Source organism: Rhinatrema bivittatum, chromosome 12, assembly GCF_901001135.1.
Source record: "Rhinatrema bivittatum chromosome 12, aRhiBiv1.1, whole genome shotgun sequence".
NCBI lineage: Eukaryota > Metazoa > Chordata > Amphibia > Gymnophiona > Rhinatrematidae > Rhinatrema > Rhinatrema bivittatum.
The window spans coordinates 15,225,925-15,245,119 of NC_042626.1; the positions used below are offsets into that span (position 1 = coordinate 15,225,925).

At 44.4% G+C, this 19,195-nt stretch overlaps 2 protein-coding genes across 6 annotated transcripts in view; one reads left to right on the top strand and one right to left on the bottom strand.

The window, feature by feature from the left end:
* The window catches only part of LGR6 (leucine rich repeat containing G protein-coupled receptor 6), a 168,737-nt gene extending 150,687 nt beyond the window's left edge, over positions 1–18,050 (top strand). For 4 of the 5 annotated variants that reach the window (XM_029572346.1, XM_029572347.1, XM_029572349.1 and 1 more), the window contains 4 exons: positions 1,367–1,492; positions 3,594–3,754; positions 12,824–12,904; positions 14,142–18,050. In XM_029572346.1, coding sequence (XP_029428206.1) covers positions 1,367–1,492; positions 3,594–3,754; positions 12,824–12,904; positions 14,142–15,391 — 1,618 coding nt within the window. In that variant the 3' untranslated portion in view covers positions 15,392–18,050. The remainder of the gene's footprint in view (positions 1–1,366; positions 1,493–3,593; positions 3,755–12,823; positions 12,905–14,141) is intronic. The other variant, XM_029572348.1, reaches the window with a different exon arrangement.
* UBE2T (ubiquitin conjugating enzyme E2 T) overlaps positions 1–19,195 on the bottom strand; it is a 117,587-nt gene that overhangs the window by 70,974 nt on the left and 27,418 nt on the right. The gene's annotated exons all lie outside the window — the stretch shown is intronic.

Sequence of the window (19,195 nt, forward strand, 5' to 3'; positions counted from 1 at the left end):
CTCGGAACGTGATGCAGTAACCATCGAAGGGACTTTGAGTGAAGCAGAACATGGAGTGCAGTGATCTCTGGAGGGATTTCAAGTGGAGCCATTTTTGGCAAGATAAGTCTTTTAAGTAACTATTATAATATAAGTCACTGGCTATTTGAAGATTTAACTTGGACTTTTCTGGGAAATTTCAGTGTGCACAGGGTGTGTGTGAAATAATATATGCATAATGTTATTACAGGCCATATGATTGGAACAGAGGACATGAAACAGTGAAAATTATACTGCAACACAAGTATAAGTCCTATTATGATGGTCTAAAAATGTATTTACAATTTTTTTTATAGCAGCAGATCACTAGTGGAATCTTATAGCCATTAATAATTACAATTTTTCCACTTGTGTTTTTTTGGCATTAGTGATATAGTTGCACACAATGGGGCGGATTTTCAGAGCCCTGCTCGCCTAAATCCGCCCCAAACCGGGTGGATTTAGGCGAGCAGGGCCCTGCGCGCCGGTGAGCCTATTTTACATAGGCTCACCAGCGCGCGCAGAGCCCCGGGACTCGCGTAAGTCCCGGGGTTCTCCGAGGGGGGCGTGTCGGGGGCGTGTTGGGGGCGGGCCCGAACCGCGCAGCGTTTAGGGGGCGTGCCGGGAGCGTTTCGGGGGCGGACCCGGAGGCGTGGTTAGGGCCCGGGGCGGCCCGGGAGCATGGTCGCGCCCTCCGGACCCGCCCCCAGGTCGCGCCCTCCGGACCCGCCCCCAGGTCGCGTCCCGGCGCGCAGGAGGCCCGCTGACGCGCGGGGATTTACGCCTCCCTCTGGGAGGCGTAAATCCCCCGACAAAGGTAAGGGGGGGGCTTAGACATGGCCGGGTGGGTGGGTTAGGTAGGGGAAGGTGAGGGGAGGGCAAAAGGAAGTTCCCTCCGAGGCCGCTCCGATTTCGGAGCGGCCTCGGAGGGAACAGGGGTAGGCTGCGCGGCTCGGCGCGCGCCGGCTATACAAAATTGATAGCCTTGCGCGCGCCGGCTATACAAAATTGATAGCCTTGTGCGCGCACGCGCCGATCCAGGTTTTTAGCAGATATGCGCGGCTCCGCACGTATCTACTAAAATCCAGCGTACTTTTGTTTGCGCCTGGAGCGCAAACAAAAGCAGGCCTATTCACGGAGTATGAAAATCCGCCCCAATGGTTCTCCAATGTGTGCAAATATGATCTCATGTATATTCATTGTGATTGTCCTGAAAGCCAGGCCTGGTGAGCGAGGTTCCTGAACCAGGTTAGGAAAGACCGATTGAGTGGAACATTTGAATGTGCTGTTAAGTGCATGCAACGCAGATCAACATCGGCCCCATTGGTCTTCCTGTTCTTCTCCCCAGAGATCTGAGTGACAACCGGCTAGCCACACTTCCACTAGCTGGTCTGAGCGGGCTTGCATATTTGAAGCTGAAAGGCAACCTAGCATTATCCGAGTCCTTTTCCAAAGAGAACTTTCCGAAGATCAGGTGGGTTCCACCTTCTAAATTTTAATTTTTCTGTCCAGCAACAATAGAATCTTCAAAACTTTAACTTGTTTTGGCTCTGGCCTCTTCCCTTCTAATGTAGATCTAGTTCCCCTTTTCTTTTCACGAAAAGGGAGAGTTGGCTTGGAATCTTTGCATGGTACTTAATTGTTATATATGTGTTTGGGTTAATGTTATATGGGGATTATGGTTGTCGTAGTCTGTTTTTACTTTCATGTATCAATTTTGTTTCTCTCTCTATGATGATTTCATTGTTCTCTGCTTTAAGGTCTATGGCAGAAGGTGGGATATCAAATGGAAATGAATATTTTTACAATTTTAGGGATAAAAGTTTGGTTGTGCAGCATTAGGAGCTGTGTCATGCCAGGAGAAAACTGGAATCTCAGTTGGTTGTGATACCGCACAGGTTGTCACCTGACGAAGGGTAGCGATACAGTCTTCAAAGCTCCTGTATTACAATATTTAAAGGTATCGCAAACTACTAAGACTGCAGGGAAAAAGTTTATAAACCTCTTAGCCTGGCTGTGCCTCTTTGTTTAGTCCTTCTCAACTTGAGTAGCAAAAGTGCTTTTGTGGCAGTGAAATCTATCTGGAGGCACAATAACTTACCTGTCAGTACAACAATCAGAATTCTTTTTTTGGGGGGGAAGGGAAGTAAGGTTGACCATGGGTCTGGCATTTACCCAACTGAAAACGACCTTGATCGGATAAGGGTGAGGTCATTCTCAAGAGTGCTCCAAATCCAGGCATAGGCACGGCTTGTTCTCCCTTGTTAAAAATCTGCCTGAATGAGTGCTTGCTTCTATTGTTCACTGCATACTCATACCCTGACTACGGCAGTGAAATGGCTCTGTATGGAGGTTTGCTATGGATCAGCACAGCTGTGACCCAATTTACTAGAATCACAGTGGTGGCACTGAGCAGGCAGAAGATGCTTTTATATGTTGCCAGTACTAACGACTCTTCAGGGATAACATTGCTAAAAAATTAGAACAAAAGGAAGATCTTTTGTTTGGCCTGGCGGTTCAATGGCAGATGGACCTGGGTGTGATTTCCAGCTCAGCTCTTCCGCTGCTCAGGTTGAGTGGGGCTGCAGATACCACAAAGAGCCCCTGGGGGTAAGGAGTCATAGTGATGGTACAAAAGCAATACCGAGCAGCCGGATTTAGAGCTCATAGTTGCAGGGTTCCAGAAGGGGCGCTGGTGCATGGCCCCCCAGCCGAGGAATGTCACTGCAATGTCTGGACCATAAGAGGGGAAAAAAATAACTGAGTGGTTGTGAATGAAGGGCTCATGGTGCCAGACCCCCACTGAGCTAAAACAGAAGGAACATGCCAAGAAAAACAAAAGAGTTTTTATTCTCTCTCGAAAAGTTTGCCTCCCCAATATTTTTTCACCCTATCCATTTTCGTTCTGTGTACTCTAAAGATCGCAGCACTAGTCCTTGGGCAGGAACTGCAGACCTCTGCTCCCTATAGAACCTCATGCACCCTGATTCTGGCCAGGAGCTGGAGCTCCTTCTCTCCTGGGGGAGGTGCTGGGTGGGTTTGTGACTGCCATTCTCCACAGTTCTTCCAGCCTGGGTGGCCTGCCTGTTGCTGTTGGGCCTGCCCTATAGTTTGGTTTATTTTAACTGAATTATCTCACAAAAAATGTTGCTAGTGCTACTGCTCTAATTAGTTATTACATTTATTACATATACTTTTTCCTCTGGAAAACTCTCCTCGGCAATTATTTATTTCTTTGTGTATGCTGCAAACTCCCTCCCCCCCCCCCCCCCCCAAAAAAAAATAAAAATCTGCTGCAGTAGTCTCAAGATGGCTCAGGTAAGCTACAGGATTAAAAATCAAATTATTAATACAAAGAAAAAAAACATAGGAATTACCAGAGCAATATCCCTTTCTTCCTATTACACTGGCTTGGCTAGTGTCTCTATGGATGTGCAAATTTGGACCATTGAGTCTGGAACCATAGTACAGGATTTGCCAGGGATGTTTCATAAAATAGTTGGGTGTAGGTCATGGAGCTGTGAGGCCAAGAGGAGAGAACAAGGCTAATGGCTCATGCTTTTTCTTTGTCCCAGAGTCCTTGAAATGCCCTATGCATACCAATGCTGTGCCTATGGAGCCTGCAACAACTTCTTCAAGCCAAGCCGTCTGTGGGAAGCTGAAGAGTTGGGCACTGATGGCGATGAGATGCTCAAGAGGAACCTGGATTTGTTTCCTGGTTATGCAGACAACCACTGTAAGCAGGATGTACAACTACTTGCTTTGACCGACCAGATACCAGGAAGATGATGGGTTATAGATGGATTTCCAACTAGAATCCCATCACAATTTCTTTACATGCTCTATGTTCTAAAAAAACAATCAAATCGATGCACTATCTTAATTCTACCAGATCTCACCTTCTTTATTGTTTTTTCAAAATATTTTTCTTTATATGTATGTTTTTTAAGATTATACAATTAAGTATATATTTTTCCATGCTTTAACATGCTATATCAAAGGGAATTGTGAAAAACTTTTTATGTTAAATAATAAGCATCAAATACAACAAGCAAAGTTTGACATCTGATACATAATGTGGTCTGTTACATATCATACAGCAGTAAACTTCTATGAACATAATTCCCCCCCTCCCTTGTCAATCCCTCCCCCCCGTGCACTTAGGGGGCCATTGAGAAATCATAACAACAGAGATCATTAATGAAAGATCCTGCGAAATCACCATGAGTACATTGTATCAGATGTCTATATGGTTAAGGAATAGACTTTGAATCTTGTGGCAAGGTTAGAATAAATGGCATCCAGACTGCATTAAGCTCTCCTAGTCCGTGTCGATAAGTGATTGTAGGACAGGGTTTGAAAAAAAAATTTTTTTTAAGGAAAGAGAAGGTGTATCACTACAGCCCGTAGTGTATCCCATAATAATCATTAACCAACCTCCTCCAACCTTTTATTAATTTTGCCTATTTTTATCAGCTTGTTATCAACTTTATTTATTCAATGGCTTAAAATAATTCTTCGTATATATTGACTGTAAATCATCCATTTCTGTGCGTCATCTGCACTATTACTCAACTCTCATCAATGTCTTTTCACATGAACCGCTCCACAAACGCCAAAGTTATTGATTAAGTTGAAACACAATTGTTACCACATAGAAAATTTATCCCAGACTTATCTTAGTATGTTTCTTCATCCCAACAAGGCCTTGTTTCAGATCAACCGATCCTTCATCAGGGGATTTTCATATGCTTCCAGTTCAAACAAGTTCTCACGGCGTTTCTTCAATATAGCTATCGCATCTTCCCAGTCGCTGAGTAGAAACTGGCACCACTCTTGCTGGCTACTTATATCCTACCCACATCCTTCAAAATTCACCAATCACGATACCCATTATCATGATGTCATTTTGTCCATCTAAAACACCCCCTCCCCCACACACGATATCCTCAGTACGTTCACATGTCCACTCGGCCTCTAGCACCCATTCACTCCATTTAAACCTGATTTTAGAGTAACGTGCCCCATTCCAATTCCTCATTTAATCCACTTGGCGATTGCGTCTGGAGTGTAAAAATGCAATAAGCCTCTCTTCGATTGAGTAACTCAATGCGGCTGCCACCACGTATCGATGATTTTACTTGATCAATAATTGTCCATTTTATCTGGGAAAACGTATGCCAATACTGTTTACAATGATTGCCAATCGGTGCTGTCAATGCTTGCGTATGTAAATGGGACTTGTGTTCATTCAGTCTCAATCTCATATTCCGTGTAGTTCTTCCAATGTATACCTTTGGACATTCACAAATCAATGCGTACGCTATATGGTCAGAATTACAAAAGATGAACGATCTCTGTTCTACACTATATTTAGTTACTGGATCTGTCCATATTTCACCTTCAATACAATTGATGCAATGTGTAGGGGTGTGTTTTAGATGGATGAAATGATGTCATGATAACATGTATCGTGATTGGTGAATTTTGAAAGAAGTGGGTAGGATATAAGTAGCCAGCAAGAGTGGCACCAGTTACTACTCAGTGACCGGGAAGATGCGACAGCTATATTGAAGAAACGCCGTGAGACCTTGTTTGAATTGGAAGCATATGAAAATCCCCTGATGAAGGATCAGTTGATCTGAAACAAGTCCTTGTTGGGATGAAGAAACATACTAAGATAAGTCTGGGATAAATTTTCTATGTGGTAACAGTTGTGTTTCAACTTCTAAACAATCAATAACTTTGGAATTTGTGGAGCGGTTCATGTGAAAAGACATTGATGAGAGTTGAGTAATAGTGCAGATGACGCACAGAAATGTATGATTGACAGTCAATATATACGAAGAATTATTTTAAGCCATTGAATAAATAAAGTTGATAACACACTGATAAAAATAGACAAAATTAATAAAAGGTTGGAGGAGGTTGGTCAATGGATTATTATGGGATACACTATGGGCTGTAGTGATACAGAAAATTGTATGAAACCTTCCTTCTCTTTCCTTAAAAAACCCTATCCTGCAATCACTTATCGATACGGACTAGGAGAGCTCTTGATGCAGTCTGGATGCCATTTATTCTAACCTTGCCACAAGATTCAAAGTCTATTCCTTAACCATATAGACATCTGATACGATGTACTCATGGTGATTTCGGAGGATCTTTCATTAATGATCTCTGTTATGATTTCTCAATGGCCCCCTAAGTGCACGGGGGGGGGGGGGGGGGAGGGATTGACAAGGGAGGGGGGGAATTATGTTCATAGAAGTTTACTGCTGTATGATATGAAACAGACCACATTATGTATCAGATGTCAACTTTTGTTGTTGTGTTCAATTCTTATTAAAAATAAAAACAGATTTAACATTAAAAAAATTTCACAATTCTCTTTGATAGAGCATGTTAAAGAATTGAAAAATATATACTTAATTATATAATCTTAAAAAACATATACATATAAAGAAAAATATTTTGAAAAAATAAAGGAGGTGAGATCTATATTCTAAAAAGGTACTGCACTCTGTAAAACTGAGGAAGTCCATATGCAAAAGCACTTAGCCAGCTAACTCTGAAGATAACTGGCTAGAATTTATCCCAAAATTAGGTATGTTCCAGGGGCATAACTGGAAGAGTTGAGTTAGCCGGCTAAGTCTGATCAAAGAGCTGTCCTAAAGTTAGGCAGCTATAGTTAGCTTGCTAATTTTAAGATAGTCAGCTATATTCAACAGTGCAGTTTCATTATTGAATATACCTCCAAAGTTAGCTGGATAAACTTATCCAGCTAACTTTGCTAGCTGGACTGTGTCTGAATATGGATCTCAGCATTCTTTGGTTTATGAGCATGTGCCTGCTTTCTGGACCTAGAACATGTTTAAATGACAATGATCTGTGATGCATTATGCTTCCTTACTGATTACTTTGACATCCTCAGGAAACCTGGTTGTAATTATCCAGTGATAGCATAAGCAGGGAACATGTAGCTGTGTGACAATATCTAACTGAGTAGTACACGAGGAGGGCATGAAATACAAGAGTACATCAACTAGGAGAGAGACCCAAGGTTCGATCACCTCATCTGATCTCAAGGAGGGGGCTGGAGCCAGGGCGATGGTAGGGTGCATAGGGAGAGACATAGGTAGAGAAAAGGCGCTAATGCCTTTGGATAGGTTATTGGTGAGATCTGACGGTCATAACTTTGAATGAATATAGACACAGTAGAGGCAGTCCAGAGAAGAGCTAAAGAGGTGCAAAGTCTGCAAAAAACAAACCCTTTTCCGATGAGAGTTCAGGATCTAAATATGCATGAGGGAGGGAAGAGATGATAGAAATTCAAATATCTCAAAAGTATAAATGCACAAGAAGCAAGCATTGTCAGTGAAAAGGAAAATCTATAACAAGATGCCCTGATATAAGGGTCAGGGTGGGGGCAGTAGTCTTTCTCCACGGAAAGAGTGGTGGATGCATAAAACAGCCTCAGAGCGGATGTGGTGAGGCAAAAACAGTAACAGAATTCAATAAAGCCTGGGATAAGTACAGAGAATTAATAATTGCTTAGAAGTGGAGGGGAAGCCAAGATCAGCTGGGATCTAAGGCACTGCCCCAGGAAGTAAATTGGGCAGACTGGACGGGCCTTATGGCCCTTATCTGCCGTCATGTTCTGTTTTTCTTTGTTCTGTGAACAAGATATAAGAGATTAAAACTGCAATACGGAACTAGTAAACTGAGCAGATGTGATCTGGATATACAGAGAGAGAGAGAACCCCTCCCACCCCCCTGAATGCATCAAAGAATACAATTCTCACGTAGCATTCCTACCAAAGAGCTTAAGATAGTTAAATGAGGATACTTGACATTTTATTGTGTATATGTACTTACATGAAACAGTACTGCTATTTCACTTATTTTGGTTCTGAGGATAAGCTGTTTAGACTGGTGGGGGAAAAAATGTCTTTTTTTCGGTTACCAGTTATCACACACCTGTAGCATCTGGATTTTCTACACTGTGCAAACATCTGTTTGGCACAGTGGCATTTCAGCCAGGTGCCTCTCCAGTGTCATTTGACCTTTTTCAGCCACAGCTGTTCCTTCAGAGAAGGATCTTTAAAAAAACAACCCAAAAAACGGCTGTGTTCTGTTCACATGTCTAGCAGAAAAAATGGAAGTGGACCCAAGGCTAACTGAGAACTTTCAAGTCCTTCGTCCTGGGAAAGTAAAAGTCTTGACATGAGAAATAGGAGAATCAGGAAGAGATCTTTGCTGAAATGTGGTTTTAGTTTTAATTGTTTAATTTGTGTTTGGTTTTAAAACATGTACTTAAGTCTGACGGAAGTTTAATTTAGCTGAGAGTTTACAGTAACCTAAGGTTACTTGGTACAGCGTTAATGCACAAAGGCATAGGTGACCCCAGAAAAGATTTGCATTCTGTTCTTGGGACAGGACTACCTGCACTGGAGACTTGCAGAGCAGCTCATCGTGACTTGCTGGGTAGTTATGGGGAAGTGCATGCTGAGAATGGGGCTTTAAGACCTCAGCTAGGAAGATCCATTGGTCAAGAGTTTGAGGCATCCAACACCTCCCTCAGGGAAACGGTACTCCTTTGTGGCTCTTAAGGAGTGGTCACCTCCACTCTGCATGGATATAGTGTGACGACAGTAGTAGTACAGTGGCAACTAGGCCATATTGTACTGCACATATGGATAAAATTGGCATTGGCTTGTCAATCTCAAGAAACTACTGGATGTACAAACTCAAATCTTCAATTAATAAATGAAAATTGGTTCTTACCTGCTAATTTTCGTTCCTGTCATACCACAGATCAGTCCAGAGAAGTGGGTTGTGTATCCCTACCAGCAGGTGGAGTCAGAGAGCAAAAACTTTGGGCACTGCTATACGAGTGTGCCACCTGCAGTCCCTCAGTATTGGACCGTACCTAAGCCCATAAGAAAAATGAAGAAAAAGGCCGAAGTGGGTCGAAACCAAACAAAACCACAACCCCTTCGTCTACCGAAAAACCACAGAAAACGAATCCACATACATGAAACTGCTCCAACTAGAATCTCTACAAAAAGGAGCCTGAAGAACAAAACAGCAATCTTAACTGCAAATCCAGCCACTTTCGATCTGAATCAAGGGGTGGGCCTCTGGACTGATCTGTGGTATTACAGGAACGAAAATTAGCAGGTAAGAACCAATTTTCATTTCCTGAACATACCCAGATCAGTCCAGAGAAGTGGGATGTACCCAAGCCACCCTAAACTGGGCGGGAACCCGAAAGACCCGCACGCAGAACACTCGCACCAAAGGATGTCTCCCCCAGAGCATTAACGTTGAGGCGACAATGCTTAGTGAAAGTGTGCAGGGAAGACCACACTGCCGCCCTACAGATTTCCTGTGGCGAGAGAAGCTGACACTCAGCCCAGGAAGTAGCCTGGGCCCGAGTGGAATGAGCCCTGAGACCCACAGGTACTTGATGCCCTCGGGCTATGTAGGACGAGCAGATAGCTTCCTTAATCCAAAGGGAGATCGTTGCCTTTGACGCCTGGTCTCCCTTCTTTGGACCCCCCAAAAGGAGGAACAAATGATCAGAATGCCGGAAATCATTGGTAACCTTGAGATAGCGCAACAAGACTCGTCCACGTCCAAAAGATTCAGCTCCTTGTCCTGAGAGGAAAGTTGCGTTCCCCGTGGAAAACGGAAGTTCCGCTGTCTGGCTGAGGGCCGCAATTTGGATGCGAAGAGAATTGAAAGCTAAACTCTTAGCGAGACCCTGTTGAAGGAAATCCAACACCTGAGGAACCTGCACCAGTAACGGATCGTAAGAGCGCTGGAGGCACCACGTCTCAAAAAGTCTCCAGACCCTAACATAGGCCATAGAAGTAGCCAGGCGATGCGCCTGAAGGAGAGTGGAAATGACCTGTTTGGAATACCCCTTCAAGCGTAAACGTCGCCTCTCAAAAGCCAAGCCGTGAGAGAGAAGCGATCCTCCCAATCCGAAAAGATGGGTCCCTGATGTAGCAGGTGCGGAAGATGAGCTAGTTGCAAGGGACCCTCGAGAGTCAAGCGAATTAAGTCCACGAACCACGGGTGTCGCGGCCACTCTGGAGCCATGAGAACTACTTTGCTGGGATGCCGCTCGATGCAACGGAGAAGACAACTGATGAGCGGCCAAGGGGGAAAGGCATAAAGCAGAATTTCCCAGGGCCAAGGACACACCAGGGCGTCGATATCCACCGACCCCCACTCTCGCTGATGGCTGAAGAAGCGTTCTGTCTTCGCATTGTCCCGAGTGGCCATCAGATCCAACTGAGGAACCCTCCATCTGCCGCAGATGAGATGCCACGGTTCGGTGGACAGCTCCCACTCCCCGGGATCGAGCTGCTGCCTGCTGAGAAGTCCACCTGCACATTCTCCACTCCTGCGATGCTGCTATTCCCCGAAGATGATGCTCTGCCCAGGCGAACAGCAGCTGCGATACGGCGGGACTCCTTGTTCCGCCTTGCTGATTGATGTAAGCCACTGTCGTTGCATTGTCGGAGAACACTCATACCATTCTGTCCTTGATCAAGGGAAGAAAGGCTAGTAGAGCTAAGCGAACTGCTCTTGTCTCAAGATGATTGATGGACCAGGTTCCCTCTGTCGGGGACCAGAGCCCCTGGGCGTATCTGTCTGCACACACCGCTCCCCAACCGGACAGACTTGCATCTGTGGAGATGACCACCGGATCTGGAGGGTCGAGGTCTACCCCTCGGTTCAGATTGCTGTCCGATAGCCACCATGACAGACTGGCTCTGGACGCTGGTAACAGTGGCATGCGGAGGTGGAACTGTTCTGACACCGGCCGCCAACATGACAAAAGTGCACGCTATAATGATCGTAAGTGAGCGAACGCCCAAGGAACCAAATCCAAGGTGGAAGCCATGGATCCTAGGACTTGAAGATGGTGCCAGACTGTGGGGTTCTTCCTTTGAAGCAGGGCACGGATCTGATTTTGCAACTTCGTTCCCCTGTCGGCCACTAGGAACACCCTGCCTTGAAAGGTATCGAAGAGCACTCCCAAATAAACCAGCTGTTGGGTGGGTTCCAGGTGGCTCTTCTGCACATTGATTATCCAGCTGAGCGACTGCAACGTGAGCCGAACCCTCTGAATGGGTCTCTCGCAGTCCTCCCGGGACTTTGCACGGATCAACCAGTCATCCAGATATGGATGGTCTAAGGTCCCATGCTTGTAAAGGAAAGCAGCCACCACCACCACCTTGGTGAACGTTTGAGGAGCCGTTGCGAGACCAAAGGGGAAGAGCTCGAAACTGGAAGTGTTGCCCCAACACCTTGAAACCCAGAAACCATTGGTGGTTGGATCGGATTGGGATATGAAGATACGCCTCCATGAGGTCCAAAGAAGCCAGAAACTCTCCTTTCCGAACTGCCGCTAACACTATCTGCAGGGTCTCCATCCGGAAACACGAAACTCAAAGACAACGGTTCACCTTCTGGAGATTGAGGATGGGGCGAAAGGTACCTTCCTTCTTGGGAACCACGAAGTACACAGAGTACCGGCCCCATCCCTGCTCTGCCTCCAGTACTGGGACAATGGCTTCCAGCTCGATCAGACAACGCAGGGTGTCCCGCACCGCCTCCTGCTTGCTGAGTGAGGCCACGCGAGACTCCACAAACACCTCCCGAATGGGACGAGAGAATTCTAGAGCTTAGCCGTCTCTGATCACCTCCAAAACCCAACGGTCCGAGGTAATCTTTGCCCATTACGTGTATAAGTTGGATAATCTGCCTCCGACAGCTTCGACGACGGAATGGGTACCCGTGGCTTCATTGGGAAGGCTTACTGCCTCCTGTCCCAAAGGTGTCCCGAGTCCCGCCCGGCTCGGCAGCCACCCCGAAAAGACTGCTGGCGTCCAGGAGTCTGCTTAGGCGTGGCCAAGGTGGAATATCTGCTGGATCGAAAACGGCGGGAATCCCGACATAGAGACCTAGTAGGAAAAACCTTTTTGGGATAGATCTATCTTCTGGCAGCTTGTTGCCTTTGGTGAGTCTAATCGATCGAGTTCTCCCCGAACAGAAGCTGCCCTTTGAAAGGGAGGTTACAAAGCTGAGATTTGGAGGACAAATCTGCTGCCCAATTTCGTAGCCAGAGGAGTCGGCGCACTGCCACTACGGAAAACATGCTGCGAGCCGAGGTCTGCACCAGATCGTACAGCGCATCTGCCACATATGCGATGTCCACCTCCAAGTGGGCGCCGCCGGCAAACTGCAGGTGCATCTTCCATCTGCTGGAGTCAGAGAAATACTGAGGGACTGCAGGTGGCACACTCGTATAGCAGTGCCCAAAGTTTTTGCTCTCTGACTCCACCTGCTAGTAGGGATACACAACCCACTTCTCTGGACTGACCTGGGTAGGTTCAGAAATCTTATTTTCACACAGTGGCTTTTACTACAAGATGAACACTTGAAAAAATATGTTTTATGATCCCACTTTAAAAAAAAAAAAGAAAAGTGTGCGTGTGCTGCCTGTAGAAAGGGTTGGAAGGATCCTCAAGTGGTTAGATAAATCCATGCCTACCTCCAGGCAGGATCTATAGCACTTAAGCCATTGACAGTTATTTGTCTTCTCTGCTCTTAAAAACCTCCAATGAAAGAGATTCCACAACTTCCTTGGGTAACTTTCTCCAGGGCTTAATTACCCTGACATGTAAAATAATATCCTTATCCAAGTTTGCAAGAAATAATTATAGGAACTATCTAAAGATTCTGGAATGCACCAGAGTGTCTTCTGTGTTCCTTTTGCACACAGATGATCCTGATATGGAAGATTTCCAGCTAGAGACAGAGGAATCTAAACTCCAGCCTAGTATCCAGTGTGCTCCCAGTCCAGGTAGGAGTGTGGGGAGAGTATGGCGGACAGCCTAAAATCTGTCAGTGGCACTGTGCTTGCTCTTGCATGGGTCCTCAGCCTCCTCATAGAGGCTGAAGGTAACTGAAGTCTGTCTTCTGATCACAGTTTATTACCATGAATGCCGACCTCTGAATCTGAAGACATTATTAACGTTTTATTTGCAGTTTGGGATTTTGTCAGATTTCATATGGTTCCTCTTCCAGTTTTTATGTTATGCTCCTTCGTAAAGATGGTAAATAAATAAATAGAAGGCCTCTCATCCACACACAAACCTTGGAAGGCAGAGAGGAATGTGGGCATAACTTAATCTCATGAAATTAAACAGTAAGACACTCACAGGTGAATTTAAGGGAGTTATGCATGTAAATGTAACATACCAGCTCAGCACTTTTCAAAAGCCCACTTACAAGGGTAAAGTGCATTTACACCCAGTTTTAAGTGTGTAAATGCTTTAGAAAATCAGGCCCCCTGTCTTTCTATTACTATATCTATTATAGAACATTTCTCTATACAATCAATGCTAGCAGCTCAGATTGTAATTATATATTCTGGAAGGCTGGTAGCTAAATAATTACTGTAATCAAGTTCAAAATACTTTCCATTTTCAAGACTTGAATATCTTTTAAATATATAAACCAGGTACCATGGCAAGAATTATTTTCTTTCCTAGTGATCTCACTGATGCCATGCATTATATTGTATTGTGTGTAAAATTCTGTGTTTCAAACAATAGCCCTTAATTAAATCTCTCTATTTCCACATGCTGGCAGTTTCACGTCATCCAAAAGGTCAGAGGCATGGAGTGTTAAAATATGTTAGTTTGGCAATGTAAAGCTCGACAGCTAGCAAACGTCTCGTCATCAATGTTTGCTGTTAATAACATGCTAGGAATATTGGGATAGGATAAACATGACCGCTTGTCCGTAAAAAGTGCACATCCTCCTCAGCCCCCATTGTCCCCCAAGCCCACTCCCTCCCTACATTGTCACGGGCACTACATCCCGCTTTGTGCACTCCCCTCTCGCATATTTTACCTCTGGATTGCTGTCCCTAAAGGGTATGCAGAGGCCTTATTGAAGATTAACTTCTTTGGCCTCCATAATAAATGCAGCTTAGCAATGCTCCACTTAAGCTTACCATACTACGGTTATAGTTTGTTCAGGTAGCTTTGTGGGACCCATTCCTGTTTTACTGTTTTCTCTCTTTTATTTTCTAGGTCCCTTCAAGCCTTGTGACTATTTGTTTGAGAGTTGGCTCATCCGCCTTGGAGTCTGGGTCATAGTGTTGATTTGTTTGGTGTGCAATGGACTGGTTATGCTGGCAGTCTTTGCGTCACCTAGCTATCTGTCTCCAATCAAGTTTGTCATCGGTTCCATAGCTAGTGCCAACATGCTGACAGGCATTTACTGTGGAATCCTGGCCTTTGTGGATGCTCTGACATTTGGAAATTTTGCCAAATATGGAGCTAGATGGGAGACGGGAACTTGGTGCAGGATCACTGGATTTGTTTCTGTTTTTGCATCTGAGGCATCCATCCTACTCTTGACCCTTGCTGCGGTCCAGTGCAGTATCTCTGTGACATGTGTGCGAGCCTATGGGAAATCGCCCTCTTTCAGCAGTGTAAAGGCAGCTGCCTTGTGCTCAGTGGTTCTCTCCACCATTGCTGCTGTGCTCCCTCTCTTCTCCATTGGGGAGTATGGATCGTCTCCCCTTTGTCTTCCATACCCTCTGCCTGATGGGAAGCTCTCTACTCTGGGCTTTGTGGTGGCCTTGGTTATGATGAACACTCTTTGCTTCCTGATTATCACTGGAACTTATATTAAACTTTACTGTGACCTCTTGAAAGGAGAGTTTGATACTATCTGGGACTGTGTCATGATCAAACATGTTGCCTGGCTCATCTTCACCAACTGTCTTCTGTACTGCCCAGTGGCTTTTCTCACCTTCTCTTCCATGCTCAACCTGTTTTTTATCACTCCAGACGTCATCAAATCCGTCCTGTTGGTGGTCCTCCCTTTGCCTGCCTGCCTCAATCCTTTGCTTTATCTCCTGTTCAACCCTCACTTTAAGGATGATTTTCGACTGCTTAGGCAAAGCAAAAAGCCTCCAATCTCCAGCCCTCCATCCTACATTTCAGAGGACGTTGAAAAGACTTCCTATGATTCCACCCAGACACTGGTGACCTTTTCAGATGCTGATCTAGTGTTTGAAGCCTCCAAAGCACTTGGTGTTCATACCAGGCACCCCCACATCCTGGAGGCCTATAGTTTTCCTCCAGTCGCTCTCATCCCTTGCCAACAGAGGATAAGCACTAAGGTGCCAAAGGATAGCTTTGCCACTCACCACTCCTGCCTTACTGATGAAGAACTGTTAATTGCATCTGAAAGCATGGAACAAAGCGGAAACAGCATTCAAATCAGCTTTTTCCCTAGTCCACCTGCACATTCCTTCACATCTCACTTATAGATGACCTCTTGCCATACAGACATTACACAGTATTCCTTTATTAAGGAACAAACTACAAGAACAATTGGTCCATGACAATCAGCAATGAGCTCTAGCGAGCCACACGAACTGGTTCACATAGAGCATGTGACACACTGTGTCCTAACATCAGCTTCAGCAGCCATGATGTTGTGTTGATGAACTGTGAAGGGGTACTGCTGGGCCAGCTTTAATGCCCGATAGAGCAGAGATGGATGGCGGGGCAAAAGCTCAGACTCCCAAGTCCTAGGACATTATGTCACAGAGTATGTCACTAAAGCATGAACACAATTATGCTAACCCTGGTAAGGAATGGAAGTCTCAGGATGAAGCAGATCCTGGTTGAAATCCAGAGCAGTCATTAAATGATAACAGAACACTTTGCAAACAAGTGATGTTCCAATGTCTTGCCAAGCTCAGAAGCATGGATTCAGTTTTTGTTCTCTGCTGCTGTAAATACTTTATAGAGAAAAAAAAATGCCCAAATCTAAGAACTAAAAATAACAAAGCTAAAAACCTCCCCCCTCTTGCTGGCTGCAAACCATAGGGACATAATAGGCCTGATTTTTAGGATACCAAATACAGATGTAAAGTATTTTTCTATGCAACTTTGCTGATTTTCCTTTCTGTCATGCTGATATTTCTGCTCCCTTCCTCAGCAGCAATATGTATATGTAGAGATCTGTATCTGCTCTAGCTTACAGCACTTAATTGTTAAATATACTTTAACTGTAAATTTGAATATTCAGAGAGGGAGATCCATTTCTATACATGTACAAGCTCACTTTAACTACCTCTCGTTTCAGACAGCTTGTCCTGTTTCAAGAGCAAAAAAACGATAACTTTTTCTAGCTGTAAAAAATATGCAAGATATTTGGATGTACATTTCTTATGACTTTGAAAGTGTTACTAAAATATCCTGAAAGTAAAAACATTAGTTTCATAAACGTATTGCCTCCACTTCCTGTGGTGAGATTTTTGAGGCTTCCTACAATAGCTGAGTCCCAAGAGTCCCAGGACTGGTGGGAGTGGCAAAGCAGAGGGAGCTCTAGTTGGGCATAAAACAGAATCTGAAGAAAAAAGTGTCCATCCTTGACAATTCACCTCCTGTTTGAAGTGTGGTGCACTTCAGATTTGCACCTGCATCCCATCTCAGCCCCTACACAGCCTAAAGAACTGGTTGCCCTGGAAAGGCAGTTCAGAGAACGGCCCTATGAAATGAGACTAAGGACCTAAGTATAAATAGATTTGGGTCCAGCAACATATGGACAAAGTTTAGTTTCCCAGAATGTGATTTATTTTAAGGAGGACTTGGCTTAGCATCTAATGGTTATGGGTCCAAATTCAAACTATTTTCCCTATGTGCTACCAGGAGGGCAAGCCAGGTTATAAGTTAGTAGTTCTAGCTATCTGGGATAGCTGGGGAGAGGAACCATTGTGCCTTCTTGAGTAGGCAGCTTTAAAGGCAAGTCATCCTCCGTGCAAACACATAATTACCATCACCTACTAAGACAAAATATTTCCTCTTTTCTGTCTTTTTTAAATACTATACGTTAATGCAGTTAAAAAGACAGAATTTCACCCAAAAAGTAGGCAAGAATGAAAGTGCACCAGAAATTAATAACTTCAACTATCTGGATCATGGGGCAGGGGATCCACTGTGTTTCCTTGACCACAGATGGCAGGGCATGAAATTAACACCCCACTTTAGAGAACATTATAATCCCATAGACATGGTGCCACATGCCAGCTTGGTATAGTAGCCTTATAAATTGTTCTGTATTACTAAGTAAGGCCAGCTCCATGTACACTGGGATGTTACCACCCAAGCACTGTTAAAAGCTGCCTTATTGGTTAGTGCCTTAGATACATGCACATACTCAAAATGACAATGGAAAAAATAAATAAATAAATAAATAGAATAGACTAAGGATTGGATGCTAGGTTTAAAGAGAACACATCTTTTCCAGCTCTATACTCCTGTATTGATATAGGCTTTCTGGGAGCCCACCCACATTCCTTATCCTTCCCCAAACCCACAAAGGTAGTGCTAGAAACATACTACTTCATACCAGACCTCCTTTTATCTTTTCTTTTTAATATCGATGAGCACCATCTTCCCCACTGCCCCTTGGAATAAGTATGGCACAGGCAGTAGGTCACAGCTGTGCAAAAATACCCTAAATCTGAACTCCTCTCTGGTAGGAATGCTTCTAGTTTCGATGCAGAATTGATTCTTTTGCATTTGCTACTGAAGACAGTCCAACAAGCTTTCTTTAATGGCCAGTAGGTCCAATTTGCTGGCTTGGGTTTGTGTATGCAATATTTGCTGATTTTCCTTTCTGTTATGCTGATATTTCTGCTCCCTTCCTCAGCAGCAATATGTATATGTAGAGATCTGTATTTGCTCCAGTTTACAGCACTTAATTGTTAAATATAATTTAACTATAAATTTGCATATTTGGGGAGGGAGCTCACTTTAACTTCCTCTCATTTCAGACAGCTTGTCCTGTTTCAAGAGCCAAAAAACAATAACATTCTTCTAGCTGTACAAAATATGCAAGATATTTGGATGTACATTTCTTATGACTATGAAAGTGATACTAAAATATCCTGAAAGTAAAAACATTAGTTTCATAACCGTATTGCCTCCACTTTCTGTGGTGAGATTTTTGAAGCTTCCTACAATGACCTGGGCTGATCTTTAGCTGAGTCCCAAGAGTCCCAGGACTGGTGGGAGTGGCAAAGTAGAAGGAGCTCTAGTTGGGCACAGAACAGAATCTGAAGAAAAGTGTCCATCCTTGACGATTCACCTCCTGCTTGAAATGTAGGGCACTTCAGATTTGCACCTGCATCCCATCTCAGCCCCTGCACAGCCTAAAGAACTGGTTGCCCTGGAAAGGCAGTTGAGAGAACGGCCCTATGAAATGAGACTAAGGATCTAAGTATAAATACACCCTAGAGGAGAGGTTATATGTTGTGGAGATAGGCAGGTACCTTAAAGGAGTGGCCAACTCCAGGCCTCAAGAGCCACAAACAAGTCAGGTTTTCAGTTCATCCATAATGAATGTGCATGAGATAAATTTGCATTTGCTGCCACTATTGTATGCAAATATATCTCATGCATAGTCACTGTGATATCCTGAAAACCAGGCTTGTCTGTGGCTTTTGAGCACTGGAGTTGGCTACCGCTGCCATAACAAGTACAAAGAATTTTCAAGAAGGAAATCTCTTTCAGTTGACAAGAAGCACAAAAGGTCCTGGCTCAAGGGTTGAAGAGAGTACATTAGAAAATAGTTCTTCATGGAAGGGGTGGTGGATGCACAAAACAGCCTCCCAGGGGAGGTGGTAGAGGCAAAGAGAGTAATACAGTCCATTCTTGTGAAGAAGTAAAGGGAAAGCTGCTGCAAAGGGAAGGAAAGGGGGCAGATTTTGATGGGTCTTCAGGGCCCTTCTCTGCCCTCATATTCTGGAGGCAAATTTTCAAACTGTTTGCACTGGGCCAAAGCTCACAGGTGCTTTTTGCCTGCTGGCCCTGCACTGGTTCCGACAGTACAGGTCTGTGTGTAATTTTGCTTTGAGACTTAGAGCAGGTATGAAGTATGTACAATCACTTTGCATCTACTTTTGCTCCCAGGATAGATTTTTTTGCTGGAAAAAGTACATGCAAAGATCATCCACGTACCTGTTTACTGAGCAGGGCCCCCCAGGAATGCTTTCTCTAGCTGGGGCTAAAAGTGCATCCGTCGTGGAAAGTCATCTACCCATTTTTCAGCCATCCAAACA